Source organism: Colossoma macropomum, unplaced genomic scaffold (assembly GCF_904425465.1).
Source record: "Colossoma macropomum unplaced genomic scaffold, Colossoma_macropomum, whole genome shotgun sequence".
Classification (NCBI taxonomy): Eukaryota; Metazoa; Chordata; class Actinopteri; order Characiformes; family Serrasalmidae; genus Colossoma; species Colossoma macropomum.
In genome coordinates this window covers 36270783-36287842 of record NW_023494792.1, presented here as the reverse complement: position 1 = coordinate 36287842, position 17060 = coordinate 36270783, and the positions used below count along the sequence as shown (strand labels likewise).

General features: G+C 39.9%; 1 protein-coding gene across 1 annotated transcript; it reads left to right on the top strand.

Moving 5' to 3' along the window:
* Positions 1-875: 875 nt before the first annotated feature.
* Positions 876-5863, top strand: phlda1 (pleckstrin homology-like domain, family A, member 1). The gene is made up of 2 exons (XM_036577012.1): positions 876-1457; positions 4697-5863. The coding sequence occupies exon 1, from the start codon at positions 1011-1013 to the stop codon at positions 1446-1448; it is 438 nt and encodes a 145-aa protein (XP_036432905.1). The 5' UTR covers positions 876-1010; the 3' UTR covers positions 1449-1457; positions 4697-5863.
* Positions 5864-17060: the final 11197 nt, after the last annotated feature.

The window sequence follows — 17060 nt, the reverse complement described above, 5'->3', positions numbered from 1 at the left end:
GAACATCATTGAATAACTTGGATAGATCTTAAACATGCTGAGCATGCAAGATAGCCCAAGAATGTCGGAAAGCTAGAGGTACAATGCGAGGAGTGGATATTCCTAAGACAAGCATAGAAAGACTCCTAGCTGGCTCTGCGTGCTGGTATCACCCAAAGGGGGTGTCTTAGTAGGGTGCTCAATCACTATTTTTTTTTAAGTTTGTATAGAGTAACTGCATTAATGTTTGCAGTGATGTTGCACTTTTTTAAAAATTAGATTTATGTGCTTCTTTTCATCTCAAAGAAAAAAAAAAGTAATTAGGCCGGGGGGTCCAAACTTTTGCATAGAACTGTATTTTGCCTTCTCCCAAAGTTCAGTTGACTTGTGTCCATAATATCCAACATGCAGGCAATAATTTAAATGCACAATACATGTATTTAATTTTATTCATTTTGGTCTCTGCAGTGTCATAGACATTTTTGTCTGTAAGTTTTGCCTGTTGTAGATGCTGAAGTGCTAATAGACCGAGCAAAAAGTCTATCCATAGGTTATCAGCATCTTCCCTCTGATGGAGAGGGGCAGGCCATCAAAAAAGTACCTACTTCCTGAAAGCCCTCCACCTTAATTAGGAGTGTCCTTATGGGCTGACACTCCCTAATAGAGTGAGAAGGCCATTAATCACTCTCAGGCTAAAGTGTTTCAGCTTCAGTGACTGGGTTTGACCATCAGGAGGCAGAAGAGACTACAGTGAATCAAAGGAGGAGAGGCAATGTTGCACACAAAACCCCACCCTCAATAGCCCCTTACAAAGGAAAGGGGGAGGAGCTCCACTTGGCTCCACCCTTTCCCAGCTCATGTTTGCAGTTTCAGCTCCAGCAGCTCCAGTCAGGCAGCATTCAGCACTGAGCACAGAGCAGCTGGAGGAGAGAGAGAGAGGGAGAGAGACATCGGAGCAGCACAGCGGCACTGAGGACACACCACACCACCACCCCCCCATCCCTGGAAAATTCCCGTGCAGAACCTCCAGCATGCTGGAGAGCCGGGTGCTGAAGGAAGGTTTGCTGGAGAAACGCAGCGATGGCCTGCTGCAGCTGTGGAAGAAGAAGCACTGCAGGCTGACGGAGGAGGGGCTGCTGTTAAACCCCCCCAAACCCCCCCAGCAGCAGCAGCAGGAGGGGAGTGGGGGGCAGGTGAAGGAACTGCACTTCGCCAACATGAAGACGGTGGACTGTGTGGAACGTAAGGGGAAGTACGTGTACTTCACGGTGGTGATGAGTGAGGGCAAGGAGATAGATTTCCGGAGCCGTCAGGATGATGGCTGGAACGCGGCGATCACGCTGCAGATGGTGCACTACAAAAACAAACAGGCCATCCTTGCCGTGCGCTCCACCAGGCAGAAACAGCAGCTGCTTGTCGTCCAGCTGGCTGGACAGAAAACAGCCGCCAGATCACAAGAGGCAGCGTAAAATGTACAGGTGAGGAAGAAGAAGAGGAGGAGGAAGAAGAGTTTCAGCTTGTGTTCATTTCAAATTCAATACATCCCCCTTTAAACCAAACAAGGGAATATCTCTTCAAGGACAAACAGCATTTACGGGCTCATACTTACAATGGGAGCATGGCCTTTGGCGTTGCTTTACGCTTGTCTTTAATTTCAGGGGTTTTCATGACCTTTGACCTTGGTTTTAGGTTATCTTTCATCTCAGGGTGGTCGGTCACCAGCCTGTCCACATATTCACACAAGTCCACATATTTTAATGCATGGCTTGAATCAAAAAGGTGGCAAAATAAATTACCAAAATTTGCATGAAAGTGTTTGCTCACTGGAGGTGGATAAACCTTGTGTGTAGCGAATGAAGACAAACATCATATGACTGATCGTATGACACTAACTGATGTTAGGTTGTTTTCACACTTGTCCCGAATACTTGAGTCCGCACCAAGGACTGATTCTGGGCTCGTTTTGGGGAGGGGCTTGTTAAGGCCGTTTTGCTTTTACACCCAAGAATTCCACCCGAACCGTGAATCAATTCCTTGCATCACTTTTCTGCGTGGTTTGTGAAATGGTGAGCACTAGCCTTATCTTAATAAACTTGAAAAGGGAAGTATCATAAGTCGAAGCAGTCACATCACAAAATGAACCAATCACTCAGTGCCACACACGGTGCCAGGAGCGGATAGCTTCCACACACAACGCGGACCATACCAGAGCTTGCTGGAAGTAACCCTCAGGCCACCGATTTCAGGAGGACCAGAGATCGGTTCTCTGGACCACTCAGGCGCTCGAAAACAGCTTTCACACTTCACTAAACATACCGAATTCGCAGAGCAAGCGGACCTGGGTCCAGAAAAAGCTCTAGTGTGAAAGCTCCCTTAAAGCTCATTTATGCTCAACGATAAATACGGATATGGGCAAAGCCCTCTGTCTGTACTCTGCCGTTATTTTGTCTGTACTTGGGTATGTTCTCTGAAAGCTTACGGATACAAATCAAACGGAGCAGTACTCTCGGTCCACCTGTCAGAAAGTATTTAATGGCCTTACAGTCTACACTGGTGCCGCTTTCGTTTGGTTTGTAGTTGGTACATTATTACGATCTTCTCTACCGTTGCCATGTTTGTTGTCAGAAACTTTTTACTCTGGACTGCCCTCTAGTGGATGTACTTCTTAACATCCATGCCAACGTAAAGGAAATGTGTAAGTTTGTGGGCAGTGATGGTTACATCATTTGAAACGGATGTGTTCTTTTTTGTACTTTTAGTGTATTTATGGCAGTAGCTACGAAATAATGAGACTGCGGTTGACTTTGGTGCAGAAGTTACATGCTGGCACCTGTAAGGGGTGATGTGGCTTCCACTGTTTCATTTAAAAATGTTTTATGACCTTCATATAAAGCGTGTCTCAAAGTAAAGGACGAACTACTTCACATTATAAATGGTATACAAAGGCTCCCCTTCAGTACTCGGATGTATTCAAGAAGCTCCGAGCAAGCTGAACTGACACGTCATGGTTTACTCATTTAAGTATTAAGTTCAAAAACATTTCACATTTCGTTACACAGTCTTTGCCACAGCGTCTTGGCATTCAAGGCTTTTTCCGCCGTTTTTTTTTTTTTAAACGGTTGGCAGGGCAGCCTTCGTTGATGTAACGTCCAAGAATCACAGCCTTCCTCGGCTCCGTCCTTGGCTATGATCTACATCAGTAGACACCAGCCCTCCTACTGGAGATCTGCTTTTTGCAGGTTTCACCTCCAATCCAAATTGAACACACCTCCTTTAGCTAAACAAGGGCTTATGAAAGTGATAATTAGATGGATCAGGTGAGGTGGATTAGGGTTGCAGCTAAAGTCTGCAGGAAGGTAGATCTTGAGGAGCAGGGTTGGTGACCGCTGATCTACACAGTCACTGTGACGAATTGTAATTCTCTACAGGAAGTGTAGGGGGCGATATGGTTATTGTTTCATTTAAAAAGTGGTTTATGATGCTCTATAATGTTCATATGATCCACAAAGTCTTGCTGATAGATTGTGATAACAGGAAGTTTAAGGTGTGATTTGGCTGTTGTTTCATTTATGAAGTGCTTTATAATACTCTATAATGTTCATGTGATCCAGGTGGTCATTCTGACAGACAGTGGGTGGTATGACTGTTTTTATTGTTTCTCTGAACCACAAAAGAAGAAATTGTTATCACATAGTAATCGAGAGATTGTATAATTATTTGTTAGTTGTAACTCTAATCAAGTGTATTTGGGCAGGAAATCACTAAACTGTGCTGGACTAAAGCCTTACAAAACTGGACCTGGACACTCCTGATTTCGTTTACTGTCATCTGCTCTGATCTGGTGTGAAAGTGCAGTATTTACAGCAACCATGATTAACAAGGGTGTAAATCTGACCTCGTTATATGGGTCCATGATATGGGAAAAATATTTCACAATACTCAAAGATACTTTTATGATACTTTTATGTATCACAATGTTTAGTTTTGCTAATAAGTTGAAACAGACAAAAAAGAACCAGCAATACCACATTTAAAAAGACTACCAAAACGAGTACATGAGTACAATTCTTTAATTCAGATTTTCTCATTCAGCTGCACTAAATGCAGTTAAACAGGACTAATTATGCTCTCTTTGTACTGATCAGTGCTCTTTGAGTGTTCCCTGGGCATTTATCATGATATCGGTAACATATTATATTGCCCACCTCTTGGGCTGGGTATTGTTGAAAGGTTTTTGATGCCAGTACTAATATTAATACGTTGACTTCAGTACTGCTTCTTGGCCTTTTTTTAACTTCAAACAGAAAGTGGATGTGGCTTGAACCAGAAATGCTATTCTAAAAACAGCAGTTGACACATCAATATACCTTTCTAGGTCACAATCTGGCACATTTATTGTTGATGTAGTAGCGATTGATGTACTTACTGCAATTTAAAACAAGCTGCTTCCACACTGACTGGATGTGAGTTATCTACCCATACGTTATGTCAACTTGTATGTTTGCAAACCTTCTAATTTGGTCTGTAAGCTTTGTTTTAAATTTGAAATTAGCCTGAGAATTTTATTTTGGCCAAAAATAAATGAATACTTTGTTGAATATTATTATAGTCTGTTATAATTTATTCTAACATTCTAAAACAGAGGCCCCCTTCAGATGAATGTATATGTACACTTTTATCTCATACTGAGTGTGCATCCTGTGGTGTTTGTGTGCAGGCTTTTATGGATATCTCACTGACTGTTGGTGGACGCTCCTGGTTCCGTGCTGACCTGCAGACTCATCCACGGATTTCCCTGCTGGAAAAACCACAGAGATCAACCTGGAGCTCCAGCAGCATCCTGAAACACTCTCAGAGTGGACAATAACGGGGTTTCTGGAACCATCTCTGCATTATTTATTTATTTGTATGTGTGTAGATTTTGTCAGATTGTTTTTACATGAATGTTTGTCATATGACTGAAGGTTTGCGTTCTGCACATGTGCTACACTCCACATTAGCTGAAATGCAGTGTAGGCCTGTGAAACAGTTTCAGCACTGTTTCTATTATTTTGTCCCTCTGGATTAAGATCCACTAACAGATGGTTATCATTACGTCATTTGATTTGGAAATGCATGTAAATATGCGGAAAACTCTACAACTGCTTCCTATTCTGTTATCAAACCAAAGAAGCTACAATACAGATCGCAGTAAAGACTGAAAAGTTCAACAGATGTATGGGTCAGATTTTGGATTGTGATCATTATTTAATTATTGAGTGCAAATTCTCTGCATTTGATTGGAGCAGCATTCAGAAGACTTTCATATTCATAAAAACTGTGCTTTTGCCGAAATCACCCAAGTAATCAAGGCGATAGTTTGGTGAAAAATCAAATTGTCCCCCTTACCCCAAATGTAGTTTAGATATCTGAAGTTTTCTTCTTTAGTTTTAACACTCGAGCTACAAGTCTAATTTAAACAACAGGCAATGAAAGCTTATATCCAACCAATTAGCATGGTGCTAACGGCATGCCTAAATCATCAAACACTTCAAACAGTTATCTATATTAGTTTTATAGCTCAAGTGCTAAAACTAAAGAAGCACACTTCAGACACCAAATATGTGTATTACACTTGGGGTAAACTGGGAGAAAACTGGGTAAATTTGACTTTTGTCTGAAGTATTTCGGTAAGACGGACTGTGTGACTGAAAGAACACTTCAAAAACACATTTGGTCTGTCTGAGGGATCTGCATCTTTACACTCTGCATTAGATCTTTATTCTTTTGATGTAAAGATCAGTGTGTCAGTTTTTAACACAGCCAGCTGTGTGAAACTGTGTTCTGTATGCCGAAGTTAAAGCTGCTTTCATACCTCTGAAATATACATTCCATTTCAAACACACACACACTGCCTCCTTGCTTTTCTTATAAACACACCCCAGCTAGAAAAAACAGCATATGTTGCATTTTGGATGCTGATCCACCAGCATTACTACGCAGGGTGACCAGCTGAAGCAGCTGCCCATTAGCTTTTGGATGTTTTCTTGTTCTTTTTCAGTGAAGTAAGGTTTAGTGATCATAAAGCAACTATATGCTACTCTTTAACACTCAGCTTCATGTTCATCAAAATGTCTTCCTAGGTATGAAGAGGTTTGTCCTAAAAAATGAATTACCTGTTAATGACTGTTATCTGGATTACAGGTAGTGTTAGCTGAGTAAGATTTCAATGGGTTAAGAGTTTAGCTGGGTTACAGTTGAGTTACAATGCCATTTCCAAAAAAGTCAGGATGCTGCGCAAAATGTAGATAAAATCAGAATGCAATGCTGATTAGCACAAAGACAGGGCGGCACGGTGGCGCAGTGGGTAGTGCTGTCGCCTCACAGCAAGAAGGGCCTGGGTTTGATTCCCAGCCGGGTGACCAGGGTCATTTCTGTGTGGAGTGTGCATGTTCTCCCCGTGTCTGTGTGGGTTTCCTCTGGGTACTCTGGTTTCCTCCCACGGTCCAAAAACATGCAGTCAGGCTGATTGGACGTGCTAAAATTGCCCCTAGGTGTGAGTGTGTATGTCTGTCTGTCTGCCCTGCGATGGACTGGCGACCTGTCCAGGGTGTATCCTGCCTTCTGCCCAATGACAGCTGGGATAGGCTCCAGCACCCCACCGTGACCCAGAAGGATAAGCGGTTTAGATGATGGATGGATGGATAGTACAAAGACAACATATCAAATGTTGAAACTGAGAAATTTTATTGTTTTCGAAAAATATATGCCCATTTTGAAAATGAAGCCAGTAAAACGTTTCAAAAAAGTTGGGACGGGGGCATGTTTACCACTGTGCTGCATCACCTCTACTTTAACAGCACTTTGTAAGCGTTTGGGAACTGAGCAAATGAATTGCTGTACTTTTGAAAGTAACATGTTTCCCCATTTCTGCTTGTTATAGGATTTCAGCTACTCAACAGTTTGGGGTCTCCTTTGCTGTATTTTCTGTTTTATAACTGTGCGCTGATAACAAACCTGATGGTCCTTCTCTTCTTTAGCCCAGAGGACAAGGCATCGATGTTTTCCAAAAAGAATTTAAAGTTTTGAATTGTTGGACCACAGGACATTTTTCCACTTTGCTACAGTCCATCTTATATGATCGTGGGCCCAGAGAAGACAGCAGCAGTTATAGATCCTGTTTCTACAGTGGCGCTTGAAAGTTTGTGAACCCTTTAGAATTTTCTATATTTCTGCATAAATTTGACCTAGAACTTCATCAGATTTTCACACAAGTCGGAATAGCAGATAAAGAGAACCAAATTAAAGAAATGAGACAAAAATATTTGACTTGGTCATTTATTTACTGAGGAAAATTATCCAATATTACATATTTGTGAGTGGCAAAAGTATGTGAACCTTTAGGATTAGCAGTCAGAGTCAGGTGTTTTCAATTAATGGGATGGCAATCAGGTGTGACCACCCTGTTTGATTTAAAGAACAAGGATCTATCACAATCTGATCTTCACAACACATGTTTGTGGAAGTGTATCATGGCATGAACAAAGGAGATTTCTGAGGACCTCGGAAGAAAAGTTGTTGATGCTCATCAGGCTGGAAAAGGTTAAAAAACCATCTCTGAAGAGTTTGGACTCCACCAATCCAAGCATTACTGCTCAACCAACAAAGATCACACCAAGTGCAAGGTGTGTAATAGTCTGCGAGGTCACAAAGGAACCCAGGGTAACTTCTAAGCAACTAAAGACCTGTCTCACAGTGGCTAATGTTAATGTTCACGAGTCCACCTTCAAGAGAATACTGTGTGCATGGCAGGGTTGCAAGGGGACGGTTGATGGGAGGACGGTTGAGACCAAAATAGCTCTTTTTGGTTTAAAAAACAAAAAAAACACTGCATTTCAGCATAAAAACCTTATCCCATTTGTGAAACATGGTGGTGGTAGAATGATGGTTTGGGCCTGTTTTGCTGCATCTGTGCCAGGATGTCCTGCCACCATTGATTTAACAATAAACTCTGAATTATACCAGCAAATTGTAAAAGAAAATGTCAGGACATCTGTAGGTCAAGTGAAACTCAAGAGAATATGGGTCATGCAGCAAGACAACAACCAAGCACACAAGTCATTCATCCAAAGACTGGTTAAAGAAGAAGAAAATGAATGTTTTGGAATGGCCAAGTCCTGACCTTAATTCTATAGAAATGTTGTGGAAGGAACTGAAGCAAGCGGTTCATGGAATGAAAACTCACCAACATAACAGAGTTGAAGTTGTTTTGTATGGAGGAATGGGCTAAAATTCCACCAGGCCGATGTGCAGGACTAATCAACAGTTACCGGAAACGTTTACTTGCGGTTATTGCTGCACAAGGGGGTCACACCAGATACTGAAAGCAAAGGTACACATACTTTTGCCACTCACAGATATGTAATATTGGATAGTTTTCCTCAATAAATAAATTATCATGTCTAATATTTTTGTCGCATTTGTTTAATTTGGTTCTCTTTATCTACTATTAGGGCTTCTTAGAAAATCTGATGAAATTTTAAGTCAAATTTATGGAGAAATATAGAAAATTCTAAAGGGTTCACAGACTTTCAAGCCAATTGACACATCAATACCTTAAAAAACAAATAATAGATAATATAATAAATAGACAATAAATACAAAATAAACAAGAGACACTGAAGTGTACTGGTGCATAAAAGTATGTATATGTATATGCAAAATGTGCAAAATACAGCAGCTTGGAATAACACTGAAGTGCAGTGTGCATATAGTTTAAATTGTGTTGTTTTCATGAAATGAAACAAACAATCCACCACAGTTTGGTGGTTTCTCTGCTCTAGCACAAGAACCAAACCTGGTATTTAGCTAAATCAGATGTGCTTGAGTCAGAAAATCACCAAACTGTGCAGGAATCTGGCCCTCCAGGACTGAAGTTGTCTGCTCTTGCTCTATAACCTGCTGCATGTTGACAACAAATGTAGCAAAGTTCCAGAAATATCTAGATTATTTGGTGTCCAAAATATTTTCACCACCAGCTGATTTGTTAGTGATGGATGAGTTTCTCATTTTCTTACAAATTCTGTAAGCAGCTAGAGGACTGAGAATAATTTCTGGTATGTCATCAAAAATATTTTGGTATGTCAATAAGAAAACATTTTAATATTTTAACTCAGTGGTTCTCAAATTCATCCTCAATATTCCCAGGTTTTCCATGTTTAATGTTAATTTTTATGTTTAATGTTTATTCAAAATCAGGTTGATCACAACTAGACTGTAAGTATATCTGAGGGGTAATGACTGGATTATACACACCCCACTCCACAGAATGATCTGATAGTGTAATTGTTTAAGACCTGCCTGAAATCTAGAAACCTTTTGCAATTGTTCTTTCAGGGGTGGGCAAATTGGCCTCAAATTGGTCCTGAATCTTTCATTTATAGCTCGTAAATAAGAACTTTTTTGGGGTTGAAAATCGAACTCAAACAGTTCAGATTAAAAACAAATATGGAAGAGAGCCATTATATAATATCTGATTATACTTGCTTTATGAGTTTTATGTTTTCATTCAATTTCTGCTAAACATAATTTAAATACAGCTGAAGTAATATGTTTACATTCATCTTAGTCACATTCATTTAAACTCAGTTCACAATTCCTGACATTTGATCCTAGCACACGTTCCCTGTCTTAGGTCAGTTAGGATCACTGCTATATTTTAAGATTGTAAAATGTCAGTACAATACCAGAGACAATGATTTATTTCAGCTTTTATTTCTTTCATCACATTCCCAGTGGCTCAGAAATTTACATACACATGGTTAGTATTAGGTAGCACTGGCTTTAAATTGTTTCACTTGGATCAAACGTTTCAGGTAGACTTTCACAATAAGTTGCTGGAATTTTGGCCCATACATCCTGCCAGAACTGGTGAAACTAAGGCCTCCTTGCTTGCACACACTTTTTACATTCTTCTCATAAATTTTCAATGTGGTTGAGGTCAGGGCTTTGTGATGGCCACTCCATTACCTTCACTTTGTTGTCCTAAAGCTATTTTGCCACGACAAGTATGCCTGGGGTCATTGTCCATTTGGAAGACTCATTTGCACCCAAACTTTTTTTCCTGGCTGAAGTCTTGAGCTGTTGCTTCAGTATCTCAACATAATTTTCTGACATGATATCCTATACAACTTGCTAATATTTGTTGACATGGCATCTGTGGAGGGGATAAATACGAGTTTCAATGACTTCAATCTAAGTGTATGTAAATTTATGACTTCAGCTGTAAATGAACATTAAGCCTGTGAGTCACTGGCCTTTACCAACTCCATTTTCATACCTTTTTCTTTGCCATTTAGTATAAAATGTTGTGCAGAATGTGGTGATATTAAACAGTGATTAAACACTTTTGGTCAGAAATAGGTGAGAATATGACCTGAATTTATAAACTTTTCCAGCAAAAATAACACATTAAAGTGAGTAATTAATAAGGTCCTTCACAGTGACCACACTGGTACAGTCACATTCAACTGAACGTTATCTTTTTTGTTTTACATGCTCCCTCCTATTCTAGTACAGAGTGTATATCAGTGTGACGCAGGAAACACTGGAGACACCAAACTGATTTAAACATTAATCCGCAGAATCTGCACTGTAAGCAGAATGACTGATGAACGGATCTCCAAACCGGACACACAGCAGTGGCCTGTTACACTTACTGATTGACTGAATTCAGGGTAAACATGAATCAACATTATTTTCTTACAAAAAACACACAGTTTAATTTGCTTTCATCAGGCAGTGTCTGGTCTTATTTGTAGACGAAGCCCTGGAGCTGCTTTCACCTGCTCACGTCCTCTTCTCTCCAGACTGGGAAATTCAAGACTTAAGCTGTGGGACATTTCAAATTTAGACAAAACATCCGAGAACAAACCTGACCTGTAATACTTCTTACAGAAAATCATCTGGAGTAGAATTACAACTAACATGGGTTAAATATCTTCAGATTTGAGAGCTTTCTCCTAGCACACTTGTAGCATAGATTAGGTAGCAGAGTGCAGCTTAGTGTGAGCCACATTTGAGTTACTGTTAGAGTTGCCTGGGTTAAGTAGATTAGTATTTGCTAGGTTAGGGTTTGGGTTAGTGTTAGCTGTGTTAGTCTTAGCTAGATTAGTGTTAGCTAGTTCATGTTGGCTAAGTTAGGTTAGGTTAAGTTAGCTTTAGCTGTGTGAGGGGCTGCTTTATCTACTCAGTCCTCCAGTCACTGCTGTTGCTTTCCTCCATTACTTCAGTCAATCTTTCAGTCTGTGGATATATTTTGAATTTGAAACTCCAGATAGGGTCAAAAGATGTGCCTGGGGGACCTGTGAAAGAGTGTATTTACTACCTATTTCCAAAATCCAACATAAGTCATGAACAGCCAACAACCTAACCAGCAGACCAAACCTTTGCTGCTGCTGTCAGCTGTTCATTATCAGAGCAAGATGAAGGTGAAAAAAGGATCAAACGTGCTGCTTTGTCACCGTTTAACTTCAGGTTCAGCGCTGCTGCCACGTCAACACTAAATGATGGTGCATATGCAGTGGTGTGGCCATGAATGCATATCTGATCTAGGACAACATATAAAATTGGCTCAGATTTGATTTGAAAAGATTGGATTTGTAACCCCACACAGCTCTGAAAACATCAGATCAGTGTCCCATAAACAGCACAGTATATGATTCCCGAGAACGATTGTTGACATCATCCTGTCTTGTGCTATAGCATGAATGCCCCCTGTTGCTGATTGGCTGTAATATTGTTGTGTGTCTCAGCCCGAGACACTTTGTTTACTTCCCTTTTACAGAGCCAGAGCTGTGTACGAACACCAGATTTTCTTCCAGCGTGCACACTTAACAGAGCATTTGCAGAGGAGATCCTTATTTGCATAAGGAGATATTTGTCAAATTTCAAGTGTATTGGATTGAAATCGGATTTGTGCCATTTCAGCCTGGTCACGTGAATGTAGCCATAGATTCATTACCTTTGAATGGAGTCTTTATCCTCTAAACTTGTGTAATGAAGCATCAAAGAGCTGGAACTGAACCTGTGTTGTAATGTGTGAAACTGTTTTAGCTTGCTTTCTAATCTAACGCTAGCTTCTAGCGCTAACAAGAATGGTATAAAGGAATAAGAATAGGTTAGTTAACAAAAACATAAATTTGAATCTTTAATCTCTAAATCTGCACAAATGGAGCTTTAATGAGCTGAAACTTGTGCTGTGTTGAGTGAATGCACTACAGTTCCTTATTACTAAAAAGCTCTACACCTTATTTGAGTTTATTAGATAGGTGTAGTGTATTAATTTGATGCCCTTTAAATTTTAAATACCAACATCATTTATCTTTTTTAACTAACAGTTTCCTGTGCAGTCTAAACATTTCAAACAAGTAATCTACATTAGCGCACCAGGATAGACTCAAGCTCATTACTGGCATACAAAACTACACTGCTACATTTTATCCCACAAATTGCTTTTTTTCAGCTACACAGAGAAAGCTTGTATTTTTAGTGGAAAAATATGAACTCTGCACTCTGGTAAGACATTTGAAAAATAGCATCAAATAATCAAAGGTAAGATATAAATGGGCAATTTTTCATTCCTACTGTGGCAGTATGCTTTAGCTTAGTATGACTGACAGTTTAGGTTTTTAATTTTCCAGGTGTTGTTTTTTTCTCAACTTCCTGAGTAAGTTACAGCTCAAGTGATGTGAAGTCAGTTATATGGTCTTCACTGGGTTTGGTTGCATTCTTGTTGATGTGCGCATAGGCTTGTTATTGTATTGTAGCTTTGGAATACGTAGGATGATGACTGCACTGCTATATCAGCAATATCAAGACCCTTCCTATCAATATCGATCCTCCCAATATGCAATGGACAGCCCATCTGACAAATCTGTTGTTCTGGTGCCATAGCTGATTGGGGTAAATGTTAGCTGTGTTTGAGTTAACTATGTTAGTCTCATCTGGATAACAGTTAGCTGGGATGGACAAAAACATGGCACATAAAAAAAGAGTACAAAAGTAGCAGCAGCCAGAATTTTTGTCCAAGCTTTGGTCCATATTTCTAGATAATGATGCATCATACAGTGTGTCAGAAACCACATAAGCAAGTCTATCAGAGATTGCTTAACAACTTAACATGGTTTCAGGCAAGTGTGTGATGAATAATGCTTGCAGTTAGCACCACGCTATTTGGTTCCATGACATTATACTACATTGCTACATTGGCCTGTAAAAGTAAAGAAGCAAACTTTAGACACCAAATTTGTCTTGGCTGATCAACTACATTTGGGGGAAAGGGGTGGAAACTGGGGGATTTTTTTTTTTTACCAAATTGTCAAGTTAATAGGGGTTATTTTGCAGGGCTTCCTCTCTACCCCTTTGAAGATCTGAAGAACAGAAGGCTCTTTTTCTTTCTCTCTCTCTCTCTCTCTCTCTCTCTCTCTCTGCACCTGTTCCTGTTCCAGACTCAGTCTCACAGCTGCCCGCCACACACACACACAGGAAATCCCATCAGAGCTGTTAGAGCCGCAGTGTCACCTTTGCTATATCAGCTGCTGACGAAGGCACAAAGCAGCCGGAGTGTGGCGGAGTGTGTTTACTGTGGAGGGGGATACCAGGCAGCTCACTTATCAATGTACACACACACAGGAATAACAGGAAACACTTCAGTCTGATAGTGCAGAATAATGAAAGGCAGGTTTAATAATGTGCTCTGAGGAGATGTTTCTCCGTGATGTTATTTTATTGTTTTTGTGATAAATTCCACAATGATACTCTTTTCAGAGTGTACAATGGGTATGTTCAGTACTTCTAGAACACTAAACAATTGTATGGATTAAAAAAGATTGATTTAGACCAATTACAGAGAGCCTGTTAATAACGTGCTACACCAAGTTTGCATTATTTAAAAAAACAGGGATTATGCAAGTCTCTATGGAGCAGTTAATTGGATATAACTAAATACTGCAACACGTTTAAATCATGTAATGAGCAACACCTCAGTTTTGCATGCTGGCGACTGTGGTTCAAATCTTTGCATAGATGGTAACATTACTCTCTTTGGATAAACTCAACAGTAAAGTTGGTTTTATCTAAAACATGATTACGCTGTCTGTCTTGATAAGAGTGATAGCAACATACTCATGTTTAACTCATGTTCATCTTTCCCTTGTTCACTTGAGCACCTGTCCCCCAAAATGTCTGTGCATAGGCCTGGTCTTCAGTGCTAAATGACCTCTAAAGTTTATTTGTTCTGCGATGCAAAACTGCTCATCACAGCAAATTTTGCACAGAAAATGCTAGTGTGACTGACCTTTACGTTGAAAAATAAACGTGTAAAATCAAACATTACTCAGAAAGCATAAAAGATGGAAAGAGGTCCCCAAGCGTTTGATGGGTGGAGTAGATGTCTATCAGACTATCAGATCAGTTATTTGTGCAGCTGCTTAATCAGCACGCTGAAGGTGTGTGTGTGAGTTCACTCTCCTTGAAGGAACCCCTCCTGCATTTACTTTCCGTGCCGTCAGCAGAATTCAGAACACAATTTTTGATGCGTTGACAGAGTGAGTGTGTGTGCGTTTGGTATGTTCACACACCCACTTGTCCAGGTGTCTGTGACGTGGGCGGAGTCCAGGACGTTCAAGTGTAAACTTTTCAAGGTCACTGCTGACATGTTTAAATGGCGACAGACTGGCACCTCCACACAAACATGTCTGCTTTTTAAATAAAAGACAAATGAAACAGCTGTACTTATTTCAGCTTTTTCAGTTGTAGCAAAATAAGCAACATTTTCTCAGCTGTGTGTGCTTCTGTGCTTTTTGACACTGTATGATGTTTTCAGGGCCGTACACTAGCATTTAAGCAGAGTTTAAGACATAAAGATGCTTTTCCCTGCTACTTTTCCATGATCAGTCCATTTTACTTGTTTTTCCTTTCTTTCTCTCTTTCTTTCTCTCTTTCTTTCTTTCTTGATCCTTTCTTTGCCTCATTTTGCTTATTTAATCATAAATTGGTTTAAGTAAATAATTTTAACAACAACAAAACAAAACAACAACAAAATAACAACAACAACAAAAACAGTATGTCCCTTGAACCCACGAGCCTTCTCTCATGATCCTCTGCATGGTCCAGCTGGTCATGCTGGTCAACCAGCATCGTCTAGCTGTTTACGCTGGTCAGCCAACTTGGTCAAAGTAGCTTACCAGCTAAAACATCAAATGCAAACAAAAACATACCCTATGCTGGTCAAATTGCTAACTTTAACCTGGCTAACACTTACGTAGCCAACTCTAAACTGGCTAACACAAACCAAGCTAACTTTAATACAGATAACTACACAGCTAAATATAACACAGTGAACACTTATTATTATTATACATATTTAATAGAAAAGAGTGTCATACAGTGTCAGAAACAACATAATGAAGTCTATTTGAGTTTCTATAGTCCTGTTTCTATAGTTTCTCAAACCGGTCCTCAGGGACCCCGAGGATGGTCCACATTTTTGGTCCAACCCAACTCACCACATATAACGATAGAGCAAAAATGTGGACCATGAAGGGGGTCCCTGAGGACGCATTTGAGAATCAGTGCTATAGTCTGTTACATCACAAATGAAGTGTTTGTTGGATATTGCTGAGTGTAACCTGTTTGCTCTCAGTAATTAAACATGAACACAGTGATTCATATTATCTACTGACATTTAGCTCTGCATATGATTCTCCCCAAAATCATTAGTTGCACTCTTTGGATAAATGAGTGCTGTGGTTGGTGGAGCAGTAAAGTGCCTGCAGTAATGTGTTAAAGAGAGAAAAGCTGTGTGTGTGTGCATGTCCATGGCTGTGAGGTCATCTAACACATTTCCATAAGACTGCCTATTAAGCCTACAGCAGTTTAGCTCCACCATTCAGCTACAGCAGTTTAGCCCCACCATTCATAGCAGTTTAGCATAGCAGTAGCAGTTTAGCTCCATTCATTCAGCTACAGCAGTTTAGCTCCACCCATTCAGCTTACAGCAGTTTAGCTCCACCCATTCGGCCTACAGCAGTTTAGCTGCACCATTCAACCTACAGCAGTTTAGCTCCACCCATTCAGCCTACAGCAGTTTAGCCCCACCCATTCGGCCTACAGCAGTTTAGCTCCGCCCATTCAGCCTACAGCACTTTGGTGTCTGAGTGTTTCAGCAAGGCACAATACAGGACAAACCAATCAGGGCAGAGGACATTTACAAATCAGTCTTAAAGGCGTAAAAGTAACAAAACAGCTTGTTTAATTCTAAGATAAAATGAGTTTAGGAAATGGTAATGTAAAAAGAATCATGACTGTTTTGGCACATAATATCATAAAATTTAACAAATGTTATAAGAAGACCTCAGGACAATATGAAATACAGGACTTACAATGTGTATGTCAGCTTCTTCAGTGCAGTGATGACTCAGTGGGCTCAATGTGTTAGAGCAGTGAATTGTGGGATTGAGAGCATTGCACGCTTCTTGCTGTTTATAACACTGATCTGCGGAGTGTGTTTATTTCTGTTTTACCCTCTCTCTCTCACTAAGAATAAACACTTTATTTATATATCTTGATAGAACAGAATAACGTAAAAGGCCGAGGCTCACACAATAAATAAAAGTGCATCAATCTGAAGGTGGTGATTCAGCTGCATTGATTTTAGAATGTTAGAATCAGTTATAATAGATTGCAATGACATTCAGTAAAGCATGCACTGTTTTTTTCTAAATAAATTCAAATAATCCAAAATGTTTTATTATTTATATTTCACTACTTAGTAAATCGTTTCTCAAGTTTACTTAATTTCTTATATTAATTCTGAATCATACCAAAATAATTCAGTTGAATTAAGGTTAAATTTGTGACTTTGTGATTCACTGAATTGTTTCCTCTAGCTTATTTAGGATTGCTTAACAACTTGACATGGTTTGAGGCAATTGTGTGGTGATCTAGGCATGCAGTTAGCACCATGCTAATTGGTGGGGTGTAAGCCTCCATTTCTTGTTAGCTACATTATCTTCATACCTCCAGTGCTACAAGTAAAGAAA